The sequence below is a fragment of the Manis javanica genome, chromosome 8, assembly GCF_040802235.1.
Source record: "Manis javanica isolate MJ-LG chromosome 8, MJ_LKY, whole genome shotgun sequence".
NCBI lineage: Eukaryota > Metazoa > Chordata > Mammalia > Pholidota > Manidae > Manis > Manis javanica.
In genome coordinates, this window is record NC_133163.1 from 99162005 (window position 1) to 99186308 (window position 24304).

General features: G+C 40.2%; 1 protein-coding gene across 7 annotated transcripts in view; it reads left to right on the forward strand.

The window, feature by feature from the left end:
* The window catches only part of GALK2 (galactokinase 2), a 160554-nt gene that overhangs the window by 105295 nt on the left and 30955 nt on the right, over positions 1-24304 (forward strand). For 5 of the 7 annotated variants that reach the window (XM_073211781.1, XM_073211779.1, XM_017677469.3 and 2 more), the window contains 3 exons: positions 8135-8233; positions 9694-9846; positions 20264-20474. In XM_073211781.1, the coding sequence (XP_073067882.1) occupies positions 8135-8233; positions 9694-9846; positions 20264-20474 (463 nt within the window). The remainder of the gene's footprint in view (positions 1-8134; positions 8234-9693; positions 9847-20263; positions 20475-24304) is intronic. The other 2 variants (XM_073211782.1, XM_017677471.3) reach the window with 1 other exon arrangement.

The window sequence follows — 24304 nt, forward strand, 5'->3', positions numbered from 1 at the left end:
CAGGCTAACATCAGACTTCTCAGCAGAAACCTTACAGGCCAGAAGGGAGGGGCATGATGTATTCAATGCCATGAAGCAGAAGGGCCTGGAACCAAGATTACTTTATCCAGCAAGATTATCATTTAAGTTTGAAGGAGGGATTAAACAATTTCCAGATGAGCAAAAGCTGAGAGAATTTACCTCCCACAAGCCATCTCTACAGTCTATTTTGGAGGGACTGCTATAGATGGAAGTGGTCCTAAGGTTGAATAGCTGTCACCAGAGGAAATAAAACCACAGTAAAGAAAGTAGAACAGCTAATTACTAAGCAAATGTAAAATTAAATTAACTATCCCCAAAGTCAATCAAGGGATACACAAATAGTACAGAATATGATACCTAATATATAAAGAATGGAGGAGGAAGACAAAGGAGGAGAAAAAGAAAGGAACCTTTAGACTGTGTTTGTAATAGCATATTAAGTGAGTTAAGTTTGACTCTTAGATAGTAAGGAAGTTAACCTTGAACCTTTGGTAACCACAAATATAAAGTTTGCGATGGCAATAAGTACATGCCTATCCATAATCACCCTAAATGTAAATGGACTGAATGCACCAATCAAAAGACATAGAGTCACTGAATGGATAAAAAAACAAGACCCATCTATATGCTGCCTACAAGAGTCTCACTTTAAACCCAAAGACATAGATAGACTAAAAGTGAAGGGATGGAAAAAGATTTCATGCAGCTAATAGAGAGAAAGAAGCAGGAGTTGCAGTACTTGTATCAGACAAAATAGACTTCAAAACAAAGAAAGTAACAAGAGACAAAGAAGGATGTTACATAATGATAAAGGGGTCAATCCCACAAGAAGATATAACCATTATAAATATCTATGGTTCCAACATAGGAGCACCTACATATGTGAAACTGAATTAAAAGGGGAAAAAGAATGCAGTGCATTCATTCTAGGGGACTTCAACACTCCACTCACTCTGAAGGACAGATCAACCAGACAGAAAATAAGTAAGGAGGCAGAGGCACTGAACAACACATTAAAACAGATGGACCTAACAGACATCTACAGAACTCTACACCCAAACGCAGCAGAATACATATTCTTCTCAAGTACACCTGGAACATTTTCAAGAATAGATCATATACTAGGCCACAAAAAGAGCCTCAGTAAATTAAAAAAGATTGAAATTGTACCAACCAGTTTCTCAGACCACAAAGGTATGAAACTAGAAATAAATTATGCAAAGAAAAAGAAAAATCCCACAAACACATGGAGGCTTCACAACATGCTCCTAAATAACCAATGGATCAATGACCAAATAAAACCAGAGATCAAGCAATATGTGGAGACAAATGACAACAATAATTCAACACCAGAAAATCTGTGGGATGCAGCCAAGGCTGTGATAAGAGGAAAGTATATTGCAAACAGGCCTAGGTCAGGAAAGAACAATCCCATATAAACAGTCTAAACTCACAATTAATGAAACTAGAAAAAGAAGAACAAATGCGGCCCAAAGTCAGTAGAAGGAGGCACATAAGAAAGATCAGAGCAGAAATAAATAAAATCGAGAAGAATAAAACAATAGAAAGAATCAATGAAAGCAAGAGCTGGTTTCTCGAGAAAATAAACAAAATAGATAAACCCCTAGCAAGACTTATCAAGAAAAAAAAAGTCTACACACATAAACAGAATCAGAAATGAGAAAGGAAAAATCATTATTGACACCACAGAAATACATAGAATTATTAGAGGATACTATGAAAAATTAAATACTAACAAACTGGACAACCTAGAAGAAATGGACAACTTTCTAGAAAAATACAACCTTCCAAGGCTGACCAAGGAAGAAACAGAAAATCTAGACAGACCAATTACCAGCAATGAAATTGAACTGGTAATCAAAAACCTACATAAGAAGAAAACCCCTGGATGAGATGGCTTCACCACTGAATTTTACAAAACATTTAGTGAAGACCTAATACCCATCCTCCTTAAAGTTTTCCAAAGAGTAGAAGTGGGAATACTTTCAAACTCATTCTATGAGGCCAGCATAACTCTAATACCAAAACCAGGCAAAGACACCACAAAAAAAGAAAATTACAGACCAATATCCCTGATGAACATAGATGCAAAAATACTCAACAAAATATTAGCAAACCAACTTCAAAAATACATCAAAAAGATCATTCATCATGATCAAATGGGATTCATCCCAGGGATGCAAGGATGGTACAACATTCGAAAATCCATCAACATCAACAAAAAGAAGGACAAAAACTACACGATCATCTCCATAGATGCTGAAAAAGCATTTGACAAAATTTAACATCCATTCATGATAAAAACTCTCAACAAAATGGGTATAGAGGCAAGTAACTCAACATAGTAAAGGCCATATATGACAAACCTACAGAAAACATCATACCTAGCGGCGGGAAGCTAAAAGCTTTTCCTTTAAGATCGGCAACAAGGCAAGGATGCCCACTCTCCGCACTGTTATTCAACATAGTACTGGAGGTCCTAGCCACGGGAATCTGACAACACAAAGAAATAAAAGGCATCCAGATTGGCAAGGAAGAAGTTAAAATGTCACTGTTTGCAGATGACATGATTCTGTACATAAAAAACCCTAAAGAATCCACTACAAAACTACTATATCTAATATCTGAATTCAGCAAAGTTGCAGGATATAAAATTAATACACAGAAATCTGTGGCATTCCTATATACTAATGATGAACTAGCAGAGAGGGAATCAGGAAAACAATTCCATTCACAATTGCATCAAAAAGAATAAAATACCTAGGAATAAACCTAACCAAGGAAGTGAAAGACCTATACCCTGAAAACTGCAAGACACTCTTAAGAGAAATTAAAGAAGATACAAATAAATGGAAACACATCCCATGCTCCTGGATAGGAAAAATTAATATTGTCAAAATGGCCATCCTTCCTAAAGCAATCTATAGATTCAATGCAATTCCTGTCAAAATACTAACAGCATTTTTCAATGAACTAGAGCAAATCATTCTAAAATTCATATGGAACAATAAAAACCCCAAATAGCCAAAGCAATCCTGAGAGAGAAGAATAAAGCTGGGGGGATTTTGCTCCACAACTTCAAGCTCTACTACAAAGCCACAGTAATCAAGACAATTTGGTTCTGGCACAAGAATAGACCCATAGACCAATGGAACAGACTAGAGAGCCCTGATATAAACCTAACCATATATGGTCAATTAATATATGATAAAGGAGCCATGGACATACAATGGGGAAAAGACAGCCTTTTCAACAGCTGGTATTGGCAAAACTGGACAGCTACATGCAAGAGAATGAAACTGGATTATTGTTTAACCCCATGCACAAAAAGTAAACTTGAAATGGATCAAAGACTTGAATGTATGAAACCTTGAAACTCTTAGAAGACACCGTAGGCAAACATCTCCTGAATATAATAAGCATGAGCAACTTCTTCCTGCATGCATCTCCTTGAGCAAGGGAAATAAAAGCAAAAGTGAACACATGGTTCTACATCAAACTAAAAAGTTTCTGTATGGCAAAGGACACCATCAACAGAACAAAAAGGCATCCTACAGTATGGAAGAATATATTTGTAAATGACATATCCAACAAGGGGTTAACATCCAAAATATATTAAGAACTTAACACGCCTGAACACCCAAAACGCAAATAACCCAATTAAAAAATGGGCTGAGGATATGAAGAGACAGTTCCCCAAAGAAGAAAATCAGATGGCCAACAGACACATGAAAAGATGTTCCTCATCACTAATCATCAGGGAAATGCAAATTAAAACTACAATGAGATATCACCTCACACCAGCAAGGATGGCCAGCATCGAAAAGACTAGGAACAACGAATACTGGTGAGGATGCGGAGAAAGGGAAACCCTCCTACACTGCTGGTGGGAATGTAAGCTAGTTCAACCATTGTGGAAAGCAATGTGGAAGTTCCTCAAAAAACTAAAAATAGACATACCATTTGACCCGGGAATCCCACTCCTTGGAATTTGCCCAAAGAATACAACTTCTCAGATTCAAAAAGACATATGCACCCCTATGTTTATCGCAGCACTTTTTACAATAGCCAAGATATGGAAGCAACCTAAGTGCCCGTCAGTAGATGAATGGATAAAGAAGATGTGGTACATATACACAATGGAGTACTATTGGCCATAAGAAAGAAACAAATTCTACCATTTGCAACAACATGGATGGAGCTGGATGACATTATGCTCAGTGGAATAAGCCAGGCAGAGAAAGACAAATGCCAAATGATTTCCCTCATTTGTGGAGTGTAACAATGAAGCCAAACTGAAGGAAAAAAATAGCAGCAGACTCAGAGATTCCAAGAATGAACTAGTGGTTGCCAAAGGGGAGGGGTGTGGGAGGGCGGGTGGGGAGGGAGGGAGAAGGGGATTGAGGGATATTATATTTCGTGCACATGGTGTTGGAGATCACGGGGAGAACAGTGTAGCACAGAGAAGGCACATAGTGGATCTGTGGCATCTTGCTGCGTTGATGGACAGTGACTGCATTGAGGTTTGGTTGGGGACTTGATAATATGGGTAAATGTAGTAACCACATTGTTTTTTCATGTGAAACCTTAATAAGAGTGTATATCAATCATACCTTAATAAAAAACAATTGTATAGTTCTTCAAAGTTTATGAGGTTTTTATTTAATTTGTTGGATCATTACAATAACCATGTGGCTAGGGTGGTAGGTATTTGTCTTCATATTACTGATGGGAGGTAATATAGCATGGAGATCTAGAGTATGGGTTCTGGATTTAGACAATTTGAGTTTGAATATCAGCTTTACTAATTACTAGCCTAATCTCAGCAAGCCAACCCATTCAGTTACCTCATCAATAAACTGGGGAGATACTTATTTTAAAGGGTCATTATGAGAAGTGAATAATTAACTCATGAAAAATAACTAGAACAGTACCTGTCACATAGTAAGTACTGCTAAATCTTAACAGCCAAAACTATTATTATTGTTAATAGTGTGAGGTAAATGGAAGTTTTCACTCAGAATTTCCAGAATCCCCCGCCTGGCTTTAGACCATTTACATGCTAATGAATGTTTACCAGTGCAGAGCCTCCAGTCATCCAGGGCAAGGGGTGGAGAGGAAATGGCCATTCTTTCCTTCCCTCCATTCCTGGTATATAATTGGTCTAGTGTTTGCTGGCCACTGGGACCCACCCATGGGGCTCCTCCTGAATGGGCAGGAGGGAGAGGAGAGCACAGGCAGCCGCCGGGCAGGATGGATGAAGCAAGGGAACCCGAGTGAGCTGTGAGAAATAAAGCCCTTTAGGCCAGCCTGTCCTTTCCCTTGCCTTCCTTCATGTTCACCGGATTCATATGGAGCTTGTTCTGGGCCATAGGGAACAAGCTCCCACTTGTGAAGCTACAATAGTATATGAAAAATGGAAACTCAGAAAAATTAAGCAGTCTAAGGTCCTGGAGCTAGTTGTCAGGAGAGTTGGGGCTTTAACCAAGATTCGGAAGTGTCTGGTACTGGTTTCTTTCCTCTGTATTCATTACAGATTTCCTCATGTATTATGGGGGCTATAAAATCAATCATCCTTTCTTTCATCTTCCAACTTTGTTTCCATCACTTTCTTTTTGCTTCCTCACATTTAGAATTCTTCACTTTTGTCTGTCCAGTCCAGGATCCATTTGTCAGAATTCAGCAAGGTGTAGGGATATCCATAGCAGTGCAGGAGGCTGCCCCTTTACACAGATGTGCTCGATAGATAGTCTGGAAAAATTAACATCCTATTTCTGTTACAAGATAGTTTTTGTCACACATCAAGAGATTTTTACAAACAATAAGCATATACTTTTTAGTGCCTTAGTTTCTTTTCTCTTAAGAGGGAGAATACTTAAATTTTAGTGATTTCATTTGTCATTTCTTTGAGGTAGTGAAAAAAATAGGCTATATTATCTCCAGTTTGGGAGGGGGGAGTTGCCAGTCCCATTTTCCTCATCTGTATATGAGGATAAGCACAGAGTTCTTTGGAAGTTTAAAAGAGATAACAGCAGGTATTTAGCATGTAAATATGGCTGTTATTGCTAAATAAAGGGGGAGGTGACTTTCCACATAGAGCCAAGGTCATAGTCAGGTGGGAACTCATGTCTTCTCATTCCTCACTTAATGTTGCATGGACTAATTCACCTGGGTTATTGTTTCTTTACATTATAAAATACAAGTGTTACTAATTTATTTTTCATTTGTCTATTATGAACAGGTCACTGGCTCTGTGTGTCAGCAGGCCATGCACAATGCCCATTACATCAAAATCCCAAGTTTACCTCATGTCACAAGGCAGTTAATGTTAGTGAATCCACATGATCAACAAGGAATATGACACAGTCTATCAAATAGTATTTAGGCAGCTATTCTCAAAGGTGCTTATTGAAAGGAGCAGGAGTTTATTATTTACTATGTGTTTGGCATTGTGTGACAGAGGGGACACACACACACAAAAACACTATACTTTTTCTGTTTCTCACAGGACTGACAATTTTCTGGGGAAAACAGATGTGATCAAAACCTGACGTGATGAAAGAACAATAATGATCACTATGTGATTCAGTCATATTAGTTAAGTGGGCTCTGGTCTCAGCATTTAATGATCTCTCTAGACTGATGGGTAAAGAGACAAGGAAACTCACACTTAAAGGACAGTTTGATAAATGAGACAGGGAGTGAGAGGAGAGGTTGTGAGGTACGTGTAGATTTGTGTGGTGGTGTGGGCTCTGGGGAGAGGTGATGTTTGAGTTGATCCTGACGCTAGTGGGGGATGCTGCAGAGACTACTGAGCCAGTAGGACAGGAAGCCACAATTTCAAAGGCACTGAGAGATGAGAGAGCCTGGGGAGACGAGGAATACTATTTGTTCAGTATTCCTAATGGTCTGAAGAATTTATGGGGTTATGTTGCTAAACACATTGTGTACCATGCTGAGAAGCATGAGCATCAAGGCACTGGCAACCAAGCAGGCAAGAAACGATCATGTCAGTATTTCAGAATGCTCACTCTAGGCAGATGTTCCAGTAAAATGGGTGGTATATAGTCTGAATCAAGTCTTAGACGGAAAAAAATGAATCAGTGAGTGAGTGGATGATACTAACTATAAGTGCTGTAGGAGTTCAGAGAAGAAAGAGAATGCCATATTAATATTTGAGGAAGACTCTTATGATGGAGGAAGATTTGAGTGGCCAGCCGTAGCTTGCCCATGGTGGGTAACCAATAAACTAGATATTGAATGGCAATAGGATTTATATGAGAGAAGACTGAAAATAATACCAGGTTGCATAAATGTATGGAATGGCCAAGGAGACAAATCTAAATGGAAAAGAGTGGTAGATAATGTGATTTCATATGCAAATTGGTTGCACATTTTGCAAGGCTTTGAAAATGTGGTTGAGTTGAAAACTACTGGTTGAGTAGTTTGAACTTATTTTGTTAATCAATAAGAAGCCACTGAAGATTCTTAAGTGGATATTTTAACATTTTCAGTTTGAATTAGAACTGTATTGATGTATTGGGCCTCTTCATCTTGGTTGGAGGAAGATGTGTCTGGTGAGATCATGCTAATTCTGATTCTTACATTTAATGGCAGTGCCACAGAGACAGGCATTACTTTTGGATGGGAAAATAAAGTTGGATGACCCACTTTGACTTAGGGGAAAGTGTGGACTAGTCCATTGTTGGGAGACAAAGGAAGCTGAAGCAGAAATGGAAGAGTACCCATATGAGATTTTTGGAGATACCAGTCTAGAGAGGGATGGAGTACACAGAAGAGATGGGAGAAACTGCTTGCCCTGTAGTCTTTCAGGGATAGCATGCATGTGGCATGCACGATCAATATCCCATTCTATCCCATAGCAGACATTAATTGATCTTGGTATGTTTTTCTGTCGAGCTCAGTGGTAGTCTCAGAGGCCTTGTTAACACAGTGAATGTTCCAGACAGCTATTACTGACTGATCGGAACTGGCACTGGAATTCAAACCTATCTGCGTGCTTGGAGTAAGAAATGAATGAGAAATAGGTTATGACTATACTCACAGTGCAAATCAACTTTTACTTTTCCAGATGAAACTTGCAGAGATCTGCACCAAGAGTGAGCATTATATTGGCACTGAAGGAGGAGGGATGGACCAGTCCATATCATTTCTTGCAGAAGAAGGAACTGTAGGTGGCATGAGCTCTTTGGAAGAATCAACTAGGGAAAGTTCACGTGGAGAGGAACGCCTTGAGATCTCCAGCGTGCTGGGTTCTGGGCAGCCTGTTCTGTGAGGCTCTGTTGAAGGTGGTGTTTCTCACCCACCTTGTCACTCAGGGCTGCGACCAGTTCACCTACTGTGTTTCATGTTGGTCACCTCTCCCTTCCACTTCCAGAATCATACCTCAAGTCTCTTCTCTTTTGTGTCTGATTGTTTCCCCCCTCCTATTTCTCTTCATTGTTAAGATGAGATTTCTCAGTTCCCTAGTTATTAGGACCTCCTTTCCTGCTCTTGTTCCAAATCACTTCATCTCATGGCATTTTCATAATCTCTTGTTGGTTTTAAACTAAAATGTTAGTCTCTTATGACATATATTCAATCTCTCTTTTCCTAATTTACTCTTTGGTGTCATTTTTCTCTGTCAACATTTTTGGGGCTTCAGTGGTGGAGAAAAGAATGTTGACAGTACGCCAGGAATGAATTCCTTAACCATATACCACTTCCCCTTGGCTATCAACTCCCTTAGGCAGAGTAGAGGTTTTTGTTGTCACCCATAAACTGCCCATTTCCAAAACAGAAGCAGACATTTCTTCAAAATCTTTTCTTAGTTTTTCATCAGATTCCTACAGGCTTCCTATTTTCCAAAAATACCTGGATTTATTTTTATTAAGAATATTTGTTATTGATTCTCATAAGCTAAAGACATGAGGCATGAGAAAACTTGGTTTAATGCTAAGAAAATACTTCGGGTGTTTTGGGTGAGACCTGACAAGTGGACATGATGGCAAGAGTCCTGATGTTAATGTAAGTCAGCTAGAGAGCCTGAACAAAGTCCAGATGCTTTGGGCTTGTGAGGCACTTCATGGTCTGGCTGCGCTTTACCCTGCCGTCCTACCGGGTCACCACTCCTCACCCTTCGAACTCTGAGCTCTGGCCAGATTTTAATACCCAAAGCTCTGTTAGCACCTCATGTTGTTTTCACCTCTGAACTTGCATGTGCTCCTCCCTCTTCTTGACATCCTGTTTGCATAAAGAAACCTTCTGTCTGTCCTACTCATGCTCATCCTTCAAGACTCAGTTTAGATTTCTTTTTTTTGAAGGAAGGAACTTACAGTGGCCTATATCTGATCAGGTTCTTTAGCTATGTGTTTAGCCCTGTGCTTTGCTACCATTGAAACAACCTGGGAATGTATGTCTCCTTGACTGTCTTTCCTGCTAGGCTGTAAGCTCTACGAGGGCAGGACAGTGTCTGTCTTGTTTGTTGCATTTCAATTGTCTAGTATAGTGCCTGGCAGTCAATAAATAAAATTTGAATGAATAAATGCTTTTTGGGGACAATTTTTTACTAGGGTTGATAAATGTATAAATGATTAAACATTTTCTGAATTCTAATACATTATCTCTCACCTGTCATTTTTCTTCCAATAGGCCAAGCTGATAGAGTTTAGTCCTCTGAGGGCAACTGATGTGAAACTCCCAAGTGAAGCAGTGTTTGTGATTGCCAACAGCTGTGTGGAAATGAATAAGGCAGCAACTTCTCATTTCAACATCAGGGTAATGGAGTGTCGGCTGGCTGCAAAGGTATGAACTTGGCAAACTAGTGAAACGATACGAAACTAATGAAATTCTGTGTTCCAGTTTAGAAGACCCTTGCTGGTTGAGCCTTAAATCCACTTAGGAAGTATTCATTGAATACCTGCTGCACCCCTAGCAGCATGAAGATACACAAAAAGATACAGGACATAGAATAGAGAGAATAAAGTAGAGTAAAAGTTAGGGGGATATGAAATAGGAAGTGGTGAGTATGTGGCCAGGTGTTATGGAACCATGTGCTCCAGAGTGACACAAATGAAATGTTATGGAGGATGTGGAATAGTACATGACATGACCGGAAAGGTGGAGAGAACTAAGGCTGGACCTGAGGAGTGAGTTTTGAGTCAGGAGCTTCACTATCCTTTCTCCTAATTTTTCTTCAAAAAGCAGTCAGTTTGATGGTTTAGAAGTTTAAATCTTATCAGGGAATTCCCCTGCTTAGAACCTTGCAAAAGCTTTCTATTTCACTGGAATAAATCAAAATGTCCTAATGACTGCCTAGAGGGTCCTGCATGATCCTATGCCTGTGTACCTCATCTTCTTCTTGTCTTAGCATCCCCCACTCCCTTTGTACCCAGCCACAGTCCTTGCCCCCCCAGGGACTTTTCACATGCCCAGAACACTCTTTCCTAGCCCTCTTTGAAGTCTCAGCATAACTGTCCCCCGGGGAAGCCTTCCTTACTCCTAGACTAAGTTCAGGCTCCTTTCATATTTCACAGCACCTGCACTTTTCAGTTATGATACTTATCACAATTGTTTAATGTCTGTCTCCTCTTTCCAATTTGATTTTATTTGAGAGCCAAGACTATAGCCATCTTATTAACTCTTATATTCTTAATGACTGGCATAGTGCTTAGGCCTAAATAGGAACAGGGTAAACATTTGTTGAATAAACGAATGACTATTCCCTGTGTTACCTGCCCTATTGTGTTTATTTTGCTCAATTTGACATTTTTTACAAGTACATGTCCAGACTGAAATAGTTACCACAGAAATGTGGAAGGTATAGTTATCACTTGTGAATGACTTAGCACTTTGCCCCTCATTCCCACCCCCAGAAGTTAAGAAGTTGGGGAGAATAGAGAGATGCTGAGTCAGAAAAATGAAACATTTTTTTCTGGAAAATTTTGGGCTTAAATATTTTTTGAAAATTATGATTCAGATGCTTTGAATTTTGAATCTAGAATTTAAAAGTTATGTAAAAGAAATGGTTTATATTAAACTCCTTACAGAGTGTGATTAGTGCATGTATGAGAAGACATAGTACAGTAAACTTTTCACTATCAAGGCTTGAGTGAACTTTTTTTTCCTTAGGACAACCTTCCTCTTTCAGGAGATGGAAGAAATTAGTGTCTTATTTGTTTGAGGGCTTATTCTTGTTGACTTTATTTTGAGATCGATGAGTAAATGTTGCCTACTTGAGGAGACCTCAAACACACCACAACATTGTTTACAAAGTTTTATCACGAAATGAGATACCATCTGTGAGATCCATAGGTGAGCTGAAACAAGTATGAGACATGTGACATGGATTCATGTTGTGACTCCTCTCTTCCAAAGATGCAAAGAGGAATAAAATTGTGATGTTGAATCTCTGTAGTGAAAGTTGTCAGGAACAGGGGAATGGCTTAGGAGAGTTAACTAGGAAAAGGGCATCTCTTTGAAGCAGTAGTAGCTGAAAACCTTAATCCATGGCAGAACCTCCTGTTAAAGATGCATTCTGAATCTAACTGTATAGCTCCATACAGTTTTAGAGATACTTTGATCAGTGAAATTGGCATCTGAATTTAGCTTTTTTGCCACATACTCTTCCCACTTGGTGTAGACAAATACATTGTTTTAAATACCCAGAACTCTCTCTTTTAAAATATGGAAGAAAGGAAATTAAAAGACTTTATTGAGATGGAGAATGCTTTCTAAATCATGTTGCTGCAAATCACTAGACTCCATGGTTATGTGCAAAAGCGAACAAAAAGATAAAACTGGTAATATTGGCCACACACATAGATATTGGTATTAAGAATATGCTTTTGCCTAGATATATAGGTTGGAATTCTGCTTAGCATATTTTTCGTACAATGTGGTTTTATTCTCCATTTTCAGCAACATGTAAACGAATATAATTTTAATTTGGAAATGATCGCATTAAGTCAGGAAATAAACTCACATGGAAAAGGTAAAGAAGTTTCTCTTATTCTGAACAAATTTTCTGTTTTCAGACTGTAAAAATGAAGTATCAGTGGAGAAATAACTAATCAGGGTAGTTTTGAAATGAGCCTGATTAGTTTGAATTCCACATGGCAAAACTGTAGTGAATAACACTTACTTTTCCTCTCCTCCTATGTCTCTAAGCTCCTTTTTTTGAAAATGTATACCTTTCTCCCTCCTTAGCACAGGGAAGTATACCAAACCAAGGATGATTGTTTTTGTTTTCCTTCAAAGTAGATAGTTTCATCTACTCTCAAGACTCCTTTCTCTCCCTCTCTCTTTTCCTCCCACCTGCCCCTCTACTCTTTCCAATAGCTTACAAAACTAACTGATGTAATTCATTAAAGGTCAGTCTTATATATCCTTCTGAACTAAAATTAAAAATACTTCACAGCAAACAGATTTATAATTATTTCTTAAGTAAATGATACTTTTAAGTAAAGCACATTTTTATGTTCTTAAATTGACAAAGTGGCCAGAAATCTTTAATGAGTCCCCAGTTTTTTCATATTTTATACATATTCAGTGGCTTAAACTTTCCCAGAAGTTTTATGTCCATAAAAGAGAATATCCCTTAATTATATTGAGGGATAAAATGTGTGATGCCAATAATAAGTATTACGGGAATCAGAAAGGGAAGAGGAATTATGCTCTTGGTTTATACATACCCTGAGCTGCTTGTGGCGACATAAGCAGTGAAGGAGGGAGTTTCATGTGGTCCTTGGACACTTCAAGGAAGTTTTACAGTGTGACTCTTTACGGAGCCTGTCTGGTCAGGGGCCATCACTCACCCAGTTTTTAGCTCCTGCCACTTAGTGGTCAACATGGAACTTATTCTCTATCTGGTGATAGATGTGAGGAGAAGTGGGCATAATCTCAGGGCTTTGGCTGTTTGCTTGAATGTGAGTGCAGAAAAACCAAAACCCAAGAATGTGGCCAATTTCACTCAGCTTGTTAATTCAGTAGAGCACACTCTGCCAAGACTCTAGTGTGGCTTATTCCCAGAATGCTGAGACCAAGCTGCAGGGCAGAGGACACAGAGATATTGTGGAATAGGTTTGATATGATTAGTGTGATCAGAGTATGGCAGGACCTTCAGTGCTCCGCTAAGGGTCAACCAGGCTTGGTGCTGAAAGAAGTGGGGAGCTGCTAATGTTGTTAGCAAGGTATTGGAAATATTAATCTGGCAGCAGGAACTTTTGCCTTGGCTGAAGGGAAATGGGTCTTAGAGTGTCAGTGAGAATGAAATAAAAAGGGAGGAAAGGAGAGAAGCTATGACTGAACCTCATAAAGGGTCAGGTAAAGATTCTCTGGGATTGCATTTTGTCTTCCTTTTGGCATAAATGCTATTATTTTGTGGATGTTTTCCCTGACTGCCCTCCCCACTCCCATTATGTTAAGTGTCCTTTTATATGTTCTTACCACAGGTTGTATTTTTTTCCGTTATAGCAATTTATTACAATTGTATTAAGTTCATCACTGTGTTGTTATTATTTGACACTGGTCTCCTCTGGTAGACTGAGCTCCATGCATTCAGGAGCCATGTGTGCTTTATTCACTGCTGTCTGCCTAGGGCCTGGAAAACAGTGGGTACTGAGTAAACACACTTGCTGCATGAATGATGTGCATGAATGAAGAGAAAGCAGATGTGGATAAAATGGAAGTTCCTGTCACCTGGCCCTGGTTGGCTAGCTCACTACACATGTGTGGGCAATACGTTGCTATTAAGTCTATAGAAAGAGTTCCGCCCAGTGCTCTGGGTGACATGGTGGCACAGCTGCAAGGCTGCAGGAGAGCAGAGCAGAGGCTGGAGTGGTGGCAGCGCTGAGAACAGAGGCCCAGAGGAAGGCTGTGCAAGCAGAGAGGCCCATAGAACTGCTGTGTGGGAAGAGAGGCCCAGAGGCAGAGACCGGCTTGCTGCATGCAGACTCGCTCTGAGGGAACGGGATTTTAGTGACTGACCTGCCACTGTGGAAATAAAGTTGGGTATAATCCTTTCACCTCAAGAACGTTTTACTGTCATTTCTTTGGTCACATTGAATCTATAGTGAACTTGCCCGGGGCTGAAACCCATGGCAAGACAGCAGATTAGGCTGCAGATTCAAGCTGATGATGAGTAGAAAGCATAGTGCTCCCACTGATAGGTTTGGAGAAGGTAGGATGCAAAGTGAGAGGTGATGATGTTTCCCCATGGAATTTTCTAAGTGGTTAGAAATTTGAGCTTGGAATGTATCTCTTGGCTAGGGCTATTCAGATGTATCTTCAGATGTATCTGTTTTGAGATACTTGGTAAAACCAGATATAAGTTCAGTTTGCTGAGGGAAGGAATGTGACAAGAGAAGATTAGAATGTCAGGGGTTAAAATTGGGAGTTGGCTTCAATTAAATAATGAAAGGAGAGAAATAATCATGTAAGAAAATGGTGCAAGGACCAGAGAGGTGAGAGGGAAACCAGGAAAATTCAATGCCACAGCTTCCAATAAAAAGGGGTATAAATACTGAAGAATGTCAGGAGCCTCAGATTCATTAAGAATTAAGAGGGCTGAGAAAAATCCATGACTTTGAAAGTGGTTTTGGTGATAAGGAAGGATCTTTGAAAAGCCACATTCAATAGAGTGGCTGCTAAGGGCCTAGAAGCAGTGACTGTCGTGGGCCACTGGTTTTAGTGTTGGACAGGGGAAGAGAGGGAGAAATGAAGAGCAGTAGCTTTATCAATAAGGAATTTTAAAACAGAAAACATCTGTGTATGTTTGAAGGCATAGTCAGGTGGGAGAGAACTGGCCAGAGAGGTTAATTCTAGAAAGAAACTAGCTAGAAGAAAAACTTGACCTTCCCAGGGTGCCTTTTCAAGCAAAGTGCTAGGTGTTTTTATTATCATTGAGGTGGGGTGGGACATGGGACAAGCATTGTGACTAACTTTTCCTGCCTATGATGAAAAATGCTGAGATATAAACAGTATAGTAAGAACAGGAGGGACCCCATTTTAAGGCTAAGATTCCATTCTAAAAAACAGAGAGTTGAGAAGTAAGATTCCTAACATATTCTTTGGTAATCAAATAATAACCTACCCAATCTTAAGGCAAGGCAAGCAGTCTTAACTGATATGTCCCCACTGCTTGAGGGTAATCACTATCTTGGAGAAGAACAGGATCAATAAATCCCTTGTATTAAGTTTATCTTACAGAATTATCTGGAGGACTGACTATGGTTGAGGACATAGTATCCTTCACTAGGGAGAGATGTCATGAGATCACAAGTCAAGCCTACCCCCAACAACCACCCCCCACCCTTTCTACCTTCCTGAAAGCGTTAAAAAGACAGAATCCCCAGTGTTTCAGTGCACCTTCTTGCTGAGAACGCCCGCACTTTCTTTAAGTGTGTACTTTTAAATAAAGTTTTCTCACTGTTCAGTTATTGTGTTTTGTCTCTTTGCTATTTTATTCTATTTCCAAATCTTCAATCTGTCTCCACTTTACTCTTGATAAATAGGGAGGGGCTGCTGAGAGCTCTGATTTGGGCCTGCAAGTTCCTGTCGCTTAGGTGATCCAGACAGAACTGCAGCTGTGCTATCTAATCTTAGTAGCCTGCCTGAAAATCTCCTTTCTTTGTGAAGTTCTCAGAACATAATCTCACTCCATCCATGTTCCATGGCTCCCCAAAATCCTGGGGTGGTAGGGGCTAGTCCCCACGCCGTGCAGATCCAAGTGGACACAGGATGCCAAGGGAATCTGCCCTAGGCTGAAAACTTTCCCTCTGTCCCTCTGCACTTCCCTGTTCTCTGCTGCCTGCAAGGCAGCTGCCATTCCCTGCTGCTCTTGCTTTAATGAATTCCTTGCTTACCTGCACTGGTCTGACCTGCTCGAGAATTCTTTCTTGTTCAGAGCCAAGAAGCCTCCCGCATGTAGGCTGAGGTTTCACCTGGTCTGCAGGGAGAGACCTCCCCAAACACAGATGCCCGGCAACATTATCTTATTTAATCTTCACAGTAGCTTGTGAAGTAGCCATTAAATGCCCCATTTTATACACTGGGAGTTCTGGGCCAACGTAAACTGTGACTTGTTTTAAGTAAGTGCAGGAGTCCAGGTCTGCCTTTGCCCCAACTCTTTTTATTATACCCCTTAGGAATTAGGCACAAAGGAGATCCCCAGAGCATGATGCTTGGGGGCACCTTAGAAAAAAGGCAGGCTATGCTGGCGGTGCCGTGATGTTTGTATAGGTCCATTCTGCACAGTCATACAGGTTCCTTCAGATTTATTCTGTGGCCTTGGCCTGCAAAATAATATGGAGAACAGGAACAGTGGGGGCGGTGAATGTTGGGAAAGGTCCATGTGGTGACTGTATGATGGCTATGAGCAGAATGTGGCCACCGAAGTCACTAACTGTTGCAGAAGACTAGGATAAACAGTCTGTAGCTGGAAGAGGAATATAAGCAAAAAGTAACAAGTATTCATGATAAAAATCAGCTATGTATAATCCCATTGATGTCAAACTATGTGTGCAGGTATGTATAAAGTTTGCATCAGAAATGTATAATAGGGTGGTCAACAAACAGTGGTTGGTGGTCATCTCACTGGGTCACCCCAGATGATTTAGTTTACTTTGATCTATTTTACTTTGTATTTTTTTTGCACTTCAGTTATATGTATATTGAAGTTTTAGAAATGAGTGTGTGTGATTTAGATAGCCAGAAACAACTACAACAGAGCTGCTTTTGTTGTGTATAAAACAACTTGTTGAATGAATTGTTTTTAGAGGTAACTGGGAAAAGGGATTAGAAATTTTAGCCTTTGCAGACCTGATGAGAAGACTTGGTACTTTTTCCACTGATTTGTTAATAATTCTGTTGATTTGCTAAATGCAATGGGAAGGCCAAAGAGAGCTGGATTCTGACAGACTCCTGAGTTGGGGTCCATATCTTAGCACTCCCCTACCATACCCTCTAATTAGAAACCCTGGTGACTCTTGGACTGAGGGTTTTTTCCAGCTGCAGGAGTGCTCTTAGTTTGCCACCTGAAACAACCTGGAAGTGCCGAGCTAATACCCTTGAAAGTAGCACTCCACTAATCATGTATGAGAGTTAGTAGGTAAATATACCAGCCTTTTCCCCCATGAGTAGTGATGCCGGGGTTCTTGTTTGCAGTCAAAGAATGAACATAGCAAACACTCAAGGTAGGAGGGCCAGGGAGAGGCTTTTATTTAGAGAGAAAGTGAGAGGACAGAGCTCCTGGCTCACACCAGGAGGGGACAAGAGAGCCCGGGGTGGTGTGTTGTCTAGGGGATTTATAGGCAGTTGAGGATTTTGGGGAACTGATAAAGAGCTTAGGGGTGTGGACTTGTTAAGTGGTCTTAGGATGTTTGTCTTTCTTTGATGAGACATTAAATCCCTTTTAGCTTGCTAAGTGAATCTTACACATGATTACAAACGATTAGCATAATAAAAATATCCGCTACTTTTCTTTATCTGGGGAATATCAACTGATCTCACTGAAGAAAGACTCTAGAGCTTCCTGTTTGACACAGAGTTTTGATGGGGGTTTCCTTGCATGTAGTTACACTGCTGACTATAATTATCCTGCCTTGTTTTTTCCGGATGCCCTCACCCTGACTACACCCATGGTCCCTGTCTCAGTAGGACACATCTGAGGTTTATACATACAGGTCTCATATGGCCCAGCAGGCCCAGCCCTCATCCTGACCCCACCAGTGGACCATGTACTGGCTTCTGTTCCCATCTCACTTTCTGTTCCTCCACCAGGACTTCTTGGAATCACTGTACCGTCTAAATTCTTGTCCCAGGGCCTGCTTCTGAGACCGGGTCCTAGCACTAATTATCTGCCTTTTTCCATGACCTTGGACAAAGCACTTGTTTCCTGTTTTCTTGTCACAGAGCATGGAACAGGTTCAGGAATCTCACAGAAGTGCTGTCTGATATGAATACTTATGTTTGCAGTGGTGAAAGGAAAATGGTGAATGTTGGCAAAGAACTGCTTTCTCGTATTTCTCTACCCTGCTACTGACTGAGAAACTTGTGATGGAATGAACCAGAGTCCTGACTCATAGCCCAGCTTCCCAAATAGGAAGGAAGCCAATCACCAGGGCCTCAAGTGGCACATTTCCTCATGAGTTCTGTCTTTGAGTGACAGTGATCTTACCCACCCACTTCCCTCATCTGCAAGTCATCTTTTTGTTTCCTGAGCCAAATTTCAAAGGGCTTAAGCAGTTTTCCTATTTCATTCCACAATGTAGCACACTTTGAGTGGCTCCTGGCTGTGCAGCTGTAACTGAGAGTGTGTGGTAGATTTCATCCTTAATTGAAACACACACCAAATTGCCTGTGTGGACCTTCCCGCTGAGGGCTAAGCAGACCCAACAGCAAACTGGGATACTGTTGGAGTAAATGTGGACTTTTACACTTAAAATTAAATGCGTAGTGCCTCTGTCTGCAGAAGAAAAGCACATACGGAGGCTGCTTTGAAAACAGCCTTGGAGGCAGCAGGCATCACTCGAAGATTTTCTTCTCATACATCCTTTGCCTGCCCCAGTTTCCTGAGAACTAGTGCCTGAGGCAATGTGACCTGTTCAAGCGAGGCCAGGGATGGGAACCTGGAGATTGTTCTGTGTGGAAGGTTCTAGGAAAAGCCCACCCTCTTCACTTGGGGGCTCTTTGATGTTTTTACTGTTTGTTTTTCTTAAAAGGAAACCATCAGAGTGTTTTTAATCACTGGAATATTCACTTCTAACACAAATCTTAGTTTGTGTTGAGAAATGCATTTGCAACACTTGAGTGGCAATTTGTGAGGAGCACCACACAGGTATTAGCCATGCCTCCCTGACAGTGTGGCCTTGGAGAGGGAAGCGAGAGGTGGAGGACCTGGGTTCAGTTTTCTTGGTAGGTGACTTTGAGTAAGTTGCTTATTCTCATCTCTTAGAGTAGTAATACCCATCTCATGGGTTGCTGAAGATTAAAAGAAATAAAAAGCACATTTTAAATCATATAGCAGCAGACAGATGTTAATTACTTCTATTGGCTTCATTGCTTATCTCAGTTGAATCTGGATCTGTTTTGAGAAAGTGTCATTCTAGGAGATCATCTGTGCATAAAGTGAAGGTTTCTGTGGTCAGGATTCTCACCTGGCTCTGGTCGGCTAGCTCACTGCACACCTGTGGGCAATATGTTGTTATTGACTGTATATAAAGAGCTTCACCCAGTGCTCTGGGCAACACAGTGGCATGGTTGCAAGGCTGCAGGAGAGCAGAGACAAGACTGGAGTGATGGCAGCACTGAAGACAGAGACAGCTGTGGGGGTAGAGAGGCACAGAGGACAGCTGTGCGGCAGAAAGGCCCAGAGGCAGAGACCGGCTTGCCGCATGCAGACTCACTCTGAGTGGACGGGATTCTAGTGACTGACTTGCCACCGTGGGAGCAAAGTTGGGTATAACCCTTTCACCCCAAGAACGTTCCACTGTCATTTCTTTGGTCATTGAATCCATAGTGAACTTGTCCAGGGCTGAAATCCATTGGCAAAATATCCTCTATATCTGTATATAATAAATATATCTTTTTCTTTTGTTTTATGTATGTCTTTATAAGTTTTCTCAAATTATTTTGGAATACATTGGAATATAGACCATGAGTGTATGAATGAAATGAATGAATGAGTCAATCTGTGGAGTTCTGAGTCCAGCATGAGTAATAAACACTAAGTAAATGTGCTAAGCAAATAAGGCCAGAAGAAAGATCTTAAACTCATTAGCCATTTTTCAAAGAGGCATGTGGTAAACAGGAAGTGCTCTAATGAAATTAGGCATACAGTATCCACCTCAGGACCCAGGTCACATGAGATTTGAGCAGTTTTCTGTAGAATTTATAGAATGGTGTATTAAGGATGAACTAAATAGGGATAAAAGAACAAAAATATTCAAAGAAATAGTCCTTAGGGAAAGTGGTGACAGGAGAAAAAAAATCAGTGGGGGGATTCATTTTTTTTATAAGGAAAATACTTAGCTAGCCTGTGAGTGTCACACAAGCATGTTTAATTCCAAACATCTGAATGAACCCAGTGTGCATTTTCAAGCAATAGTGGGAAATGTGGATAGGTTGAATGAAGAAAAATGAATAAAAGCTTAAAGTTGAATTTGGCTAATTAAAATAGTTCATATCTATTTCTGAAATGAAAACTACTATCTTGAACTTGCAGCTCCTGGCTAAGTACAAAGGCTTGCAATGGGATAAAGTACTGCGGCTGGAGGAGGTACAGGCCAAACTAGGGGTCAGTCTGGAAGAAATGCTGTTGATCACAGAGGATGCCCTTCACACTGAGCCTTATAGCCCCGAGGAGGTCTGCAGGTGTCTGGGAATTAGCCTACAGGAACTCCGGACCCAAATCCTGAGTCCAAACACTCAAGATGGTGAGTCTACTGAGAAAGTTAGGGGAATGGGAGTTCCTGCACTCATAGCTGGGATGTTTCCAACTTTCCTATAGCTCTTACTGACATTGAAGCATGATTGGGGGATCTGGAGAATGCGTGTGTTTTGGCAAACTTAATTATCTAGGTTCTTGGCTTCATTAAATTCATTCATTCATTCATCAGCAAACATTTCTGCATCTGGTATATGCCAGGTATTCTGGCTAGGCAAGATGAATAATACATGGTTCTCCCTCACAAAGTTCATAATTGGAAAGGCCTCTCTTTTTTCATCTTTTTTTCATACAGATTTTTCTGATTATTGTGCTATGTCTATCAAAAGGTCTAGGTTAGCTCAGTGCTCATTACTGTTATGAAATAACACTGAAACTCCAGGAAGTCTTCACTGCTTGGATTGAAACTTGTGGCCCACTTCATTGTGGAAGCTTTTCCCATGTGCCTGCTGCTTTCAAGAGATTTTGATAACATGAGATGCCTGAAATGAAGGCTAGGTGAAGTTTGGACGTATAGAATGGGGCCTTGGGATGGCTTCTCTTCTTGGAAGTAAAGTTGTTTATTTGTGGGAAATCAATGCTGGGAGCAGGAACATCTAGCTAACATCCAGTAGTTTCCTACGGTACAGCTGGGGGTTGGGAGCTCAGCACAGACATCAGCCTCATGGTCCCATTCCTACCCCACCCCATTCAGTTCATTCAGTTCTACAACTGGTTATTGAGTGCCTGAAGTGGGTTTGCCTGCAAATAATGTCTTAAAGGCAGCAACTACTGACAGCTTTAGAATAAGATACATCATTTGAAGGCAAGGACAAAGTTTCTGGTTTCTCCAAAATTGGTAGATCCATTTTAATCTGATGAAGATTTATTGAGTCTCTAGAACTGGATGAGCAAATTGGCTTACAGGCTTAATCAGATTTGCCACCTGTTGTTATAAAATAAACTTACTGGAACACAGCCATACATTGGCTATGGCTGCTTTTTACTGTAACAGTGGAGTTGGGTAGTTGTGAAAGAGACCAAATAGCCCACAAAACCTAAACTATTTACTCTCTGGCCCTTTGCCGAAAAATTTGCCAATCTCTATTCCAGAAAGGCGTTAGCCAGACTGCCTGAAATAAGATCTTGGCTTCTTCACCTACTAGATTTGTGAATAGATTTGCAAGTTCTTAATCTTCCTGTCTTATTTTTACTTTGAAATAGGTATAATAGGAATGCCTCCTTCAAAGGAGCAATCTATGTAATGTTTGGTAATGGAGATGCTCATAAATGTCAGCTATCTTTGTTATTTCTTCTTCCATCTCTTCCCCCTCCTCTCAGCCCAGGCTGAGCACTGGGAACCCAGAAGTTAAACGAAACAGGGTTAGATCCACAAGGAGTTTACATAGTAGTAGAAACAAATACAGAAAAAGCTTATCCAGCAGAGTAATGCATGTGGTGATGGAGGTGTACCTGAGTCTAGGGAGATGAGAAAAGAAAGAAATCAGAGCTGGCTTTACTAGGAGATGGTAACCAGACAAATGTTAGAGAATAAAGAGGAATTTCTTGGTGGACAAGCAGAAAGACTTTCAGGCAGACAAAGCAGCAGGTACAGAGGCAGAGAGGGGTGAGAGAGAATTACATGTTCAGAGAACTACAGATAGTTGAGTGTTTCTTGAAAATAATGTACAGAGTGGTGACTGATATATCAGTCTGAGTTTGTAGGTAGGCCCAGATCACCGATAGCCTTGTTAAATACTTGTGTATATGTGTTTTATGAGTAATGGGGGAGTAATAGAGTGTTTATCGAATGAAGAAGTTGGGTAGAGCTTCAGATAGGGAGAATATCCAAGGGAATAGCCTTTATCCTTTGCCTTAAGACATTGTCCAGTTTCTTTATTCAGCAAATGTGTATTGACTTCATTGGGTATTATGCTGGATGCTGGGATATAAGAAAGCAGTGATCTAGTGTCTAACAGGGGAGAGTGCCACATAAAAATCACAGAAAATAAAATCTGCTATAATAATGGTATTTAACAAGAGTTCTGAGAGTATGGAGGAGAGTGACTAAATGCCTAGAGAATGTGGCTTAAATTTGAGCTGGATCTTAAAAGAAAGTTACGGACTTCCCAGGCTGAGAGAGGTGACAGGCCGTTCTAGGCAGAGAGTAGAGCCCGAGGAAAGACAGAGAGACATGAGGAGTGGAGTACTTGAAGACATGTGCCAAGAAGTATTGTGAAGTATGAATTGGATGCGAAAAATACTGGCTACAGGGATGTCAAATAGGAGACTATTGTTCTATTGTCCATCTCATGACAGCCTGAAATAGGGGATTGATGGTGGATATTGTAATGGATAGCTTCTCAAGATGGTAAAGGAGAGTTCAGTTGGATTTCGTGATTACCTGTGATTAGGAAGGAAAGGAGGGAGGAAAGAAAGCAGAAGATAGGGAAGGTCAAGGTGTGGGTGTTGGGAAAGTTATGGAATTATAGTATGGAAATGATTTGGGAGGCAATATGATGAGTGTGTATAAATATATGTATGTGTGTATATGTGTGTATATTTACACATATAGTTTGGTGATAGGACAAAGCATCTAAATAGAGATATAGGTCAGGTAAAAATGCAAACTGTATAATTAGATTTGGGAGTTTTGGTTAAGAGGCAAAGAAGCTTTAAGATACATTGAGACAATTACCATCAAATGATTTTAAAACCATCTTTTCATGCTGTCACTTCTTAGCTCAGAGACCTTCAGAGGCTCACCATTACCTCATTGCCTTTATTCTTTAACAGGGATTTTAAAATTTCTCCTTAGTTTTGTCTTAACTCTGTTCTGCTGTGTCCTGTTTCTCTTTTGAGCCCAAGCAAGCCCAGGTGGACCTTGCTGTTTTGGTTGAACCATTCCACTAACCAAGTGCACCTTGGCCTTCAATCCTGCACATCACTGCTCTTTTCTGACTGGAACTTTCTTCTTTTCTGAATGTAGTTCCTATCTACCTTAAAAGCTCAATATAATCCTTATCTTTTCCTTAAGCTTTTCAATCCATAGCTTGTTCTCTTTCTCTGTATCTGTGTTCCTTTTTCTTTGCATCTGCCTGTCTTTCTCCCCCCTCCTTTTTAAGCATCTTTTGGGAGCAAGCTCATTTCCCAAAAAACCTTGGAAAACAAAGGATAACGTCCTAACCATAGTACATACACTGCTGTTTATGTGTATTTTTAAGTTTTTTCCTCCCAAAGAATAATTATTTGTTTCTGTAAAAATGATGCATACTTAATCTTACCTCTAATTAAAACAACTTCCTTGCTGACCCACTTGCATCACTTTTTATAATTTACTTATGTTTTATTTGCACTCAGAAAAATCTATGTTGAAAAATGAATCCATTCTGTAATTCTGTTATTTCCAAAGGGTTTCCCTTTTTGCTTTTGGAATGATGAAAATTTTTAAAACTGAACATAAATTATTCTGCAGGATTCTAGAGTCTTCTAGGTTAATATCACTTGATCTACTCTCTGAATCCAAACATCTAACCTCAGCTAAATTTCTAGTTGAAGTCTCTTGAAACTCAGTTTTAACTTTAAGGATCAAAATCCTTTTGTATCTTTGCCCTGCTCCTTCTGAGTTTGTGCTTTGGTTGGTCTAAGACCTTAAGCAAATGTTCCTCCTAATCCTTTAGAAAATATGATTCTTATTTTTTTATCTTTTTTTAATTGATGTGTAGTTGACCACAATGTCATATTGGTTTTAAGTGTACAACACAGTGATTCAACAGTTACATACATTATTAAATGCTTACCCCAACTAAGGTAGTTACTGTCAACGTAGAAAGATGTTAC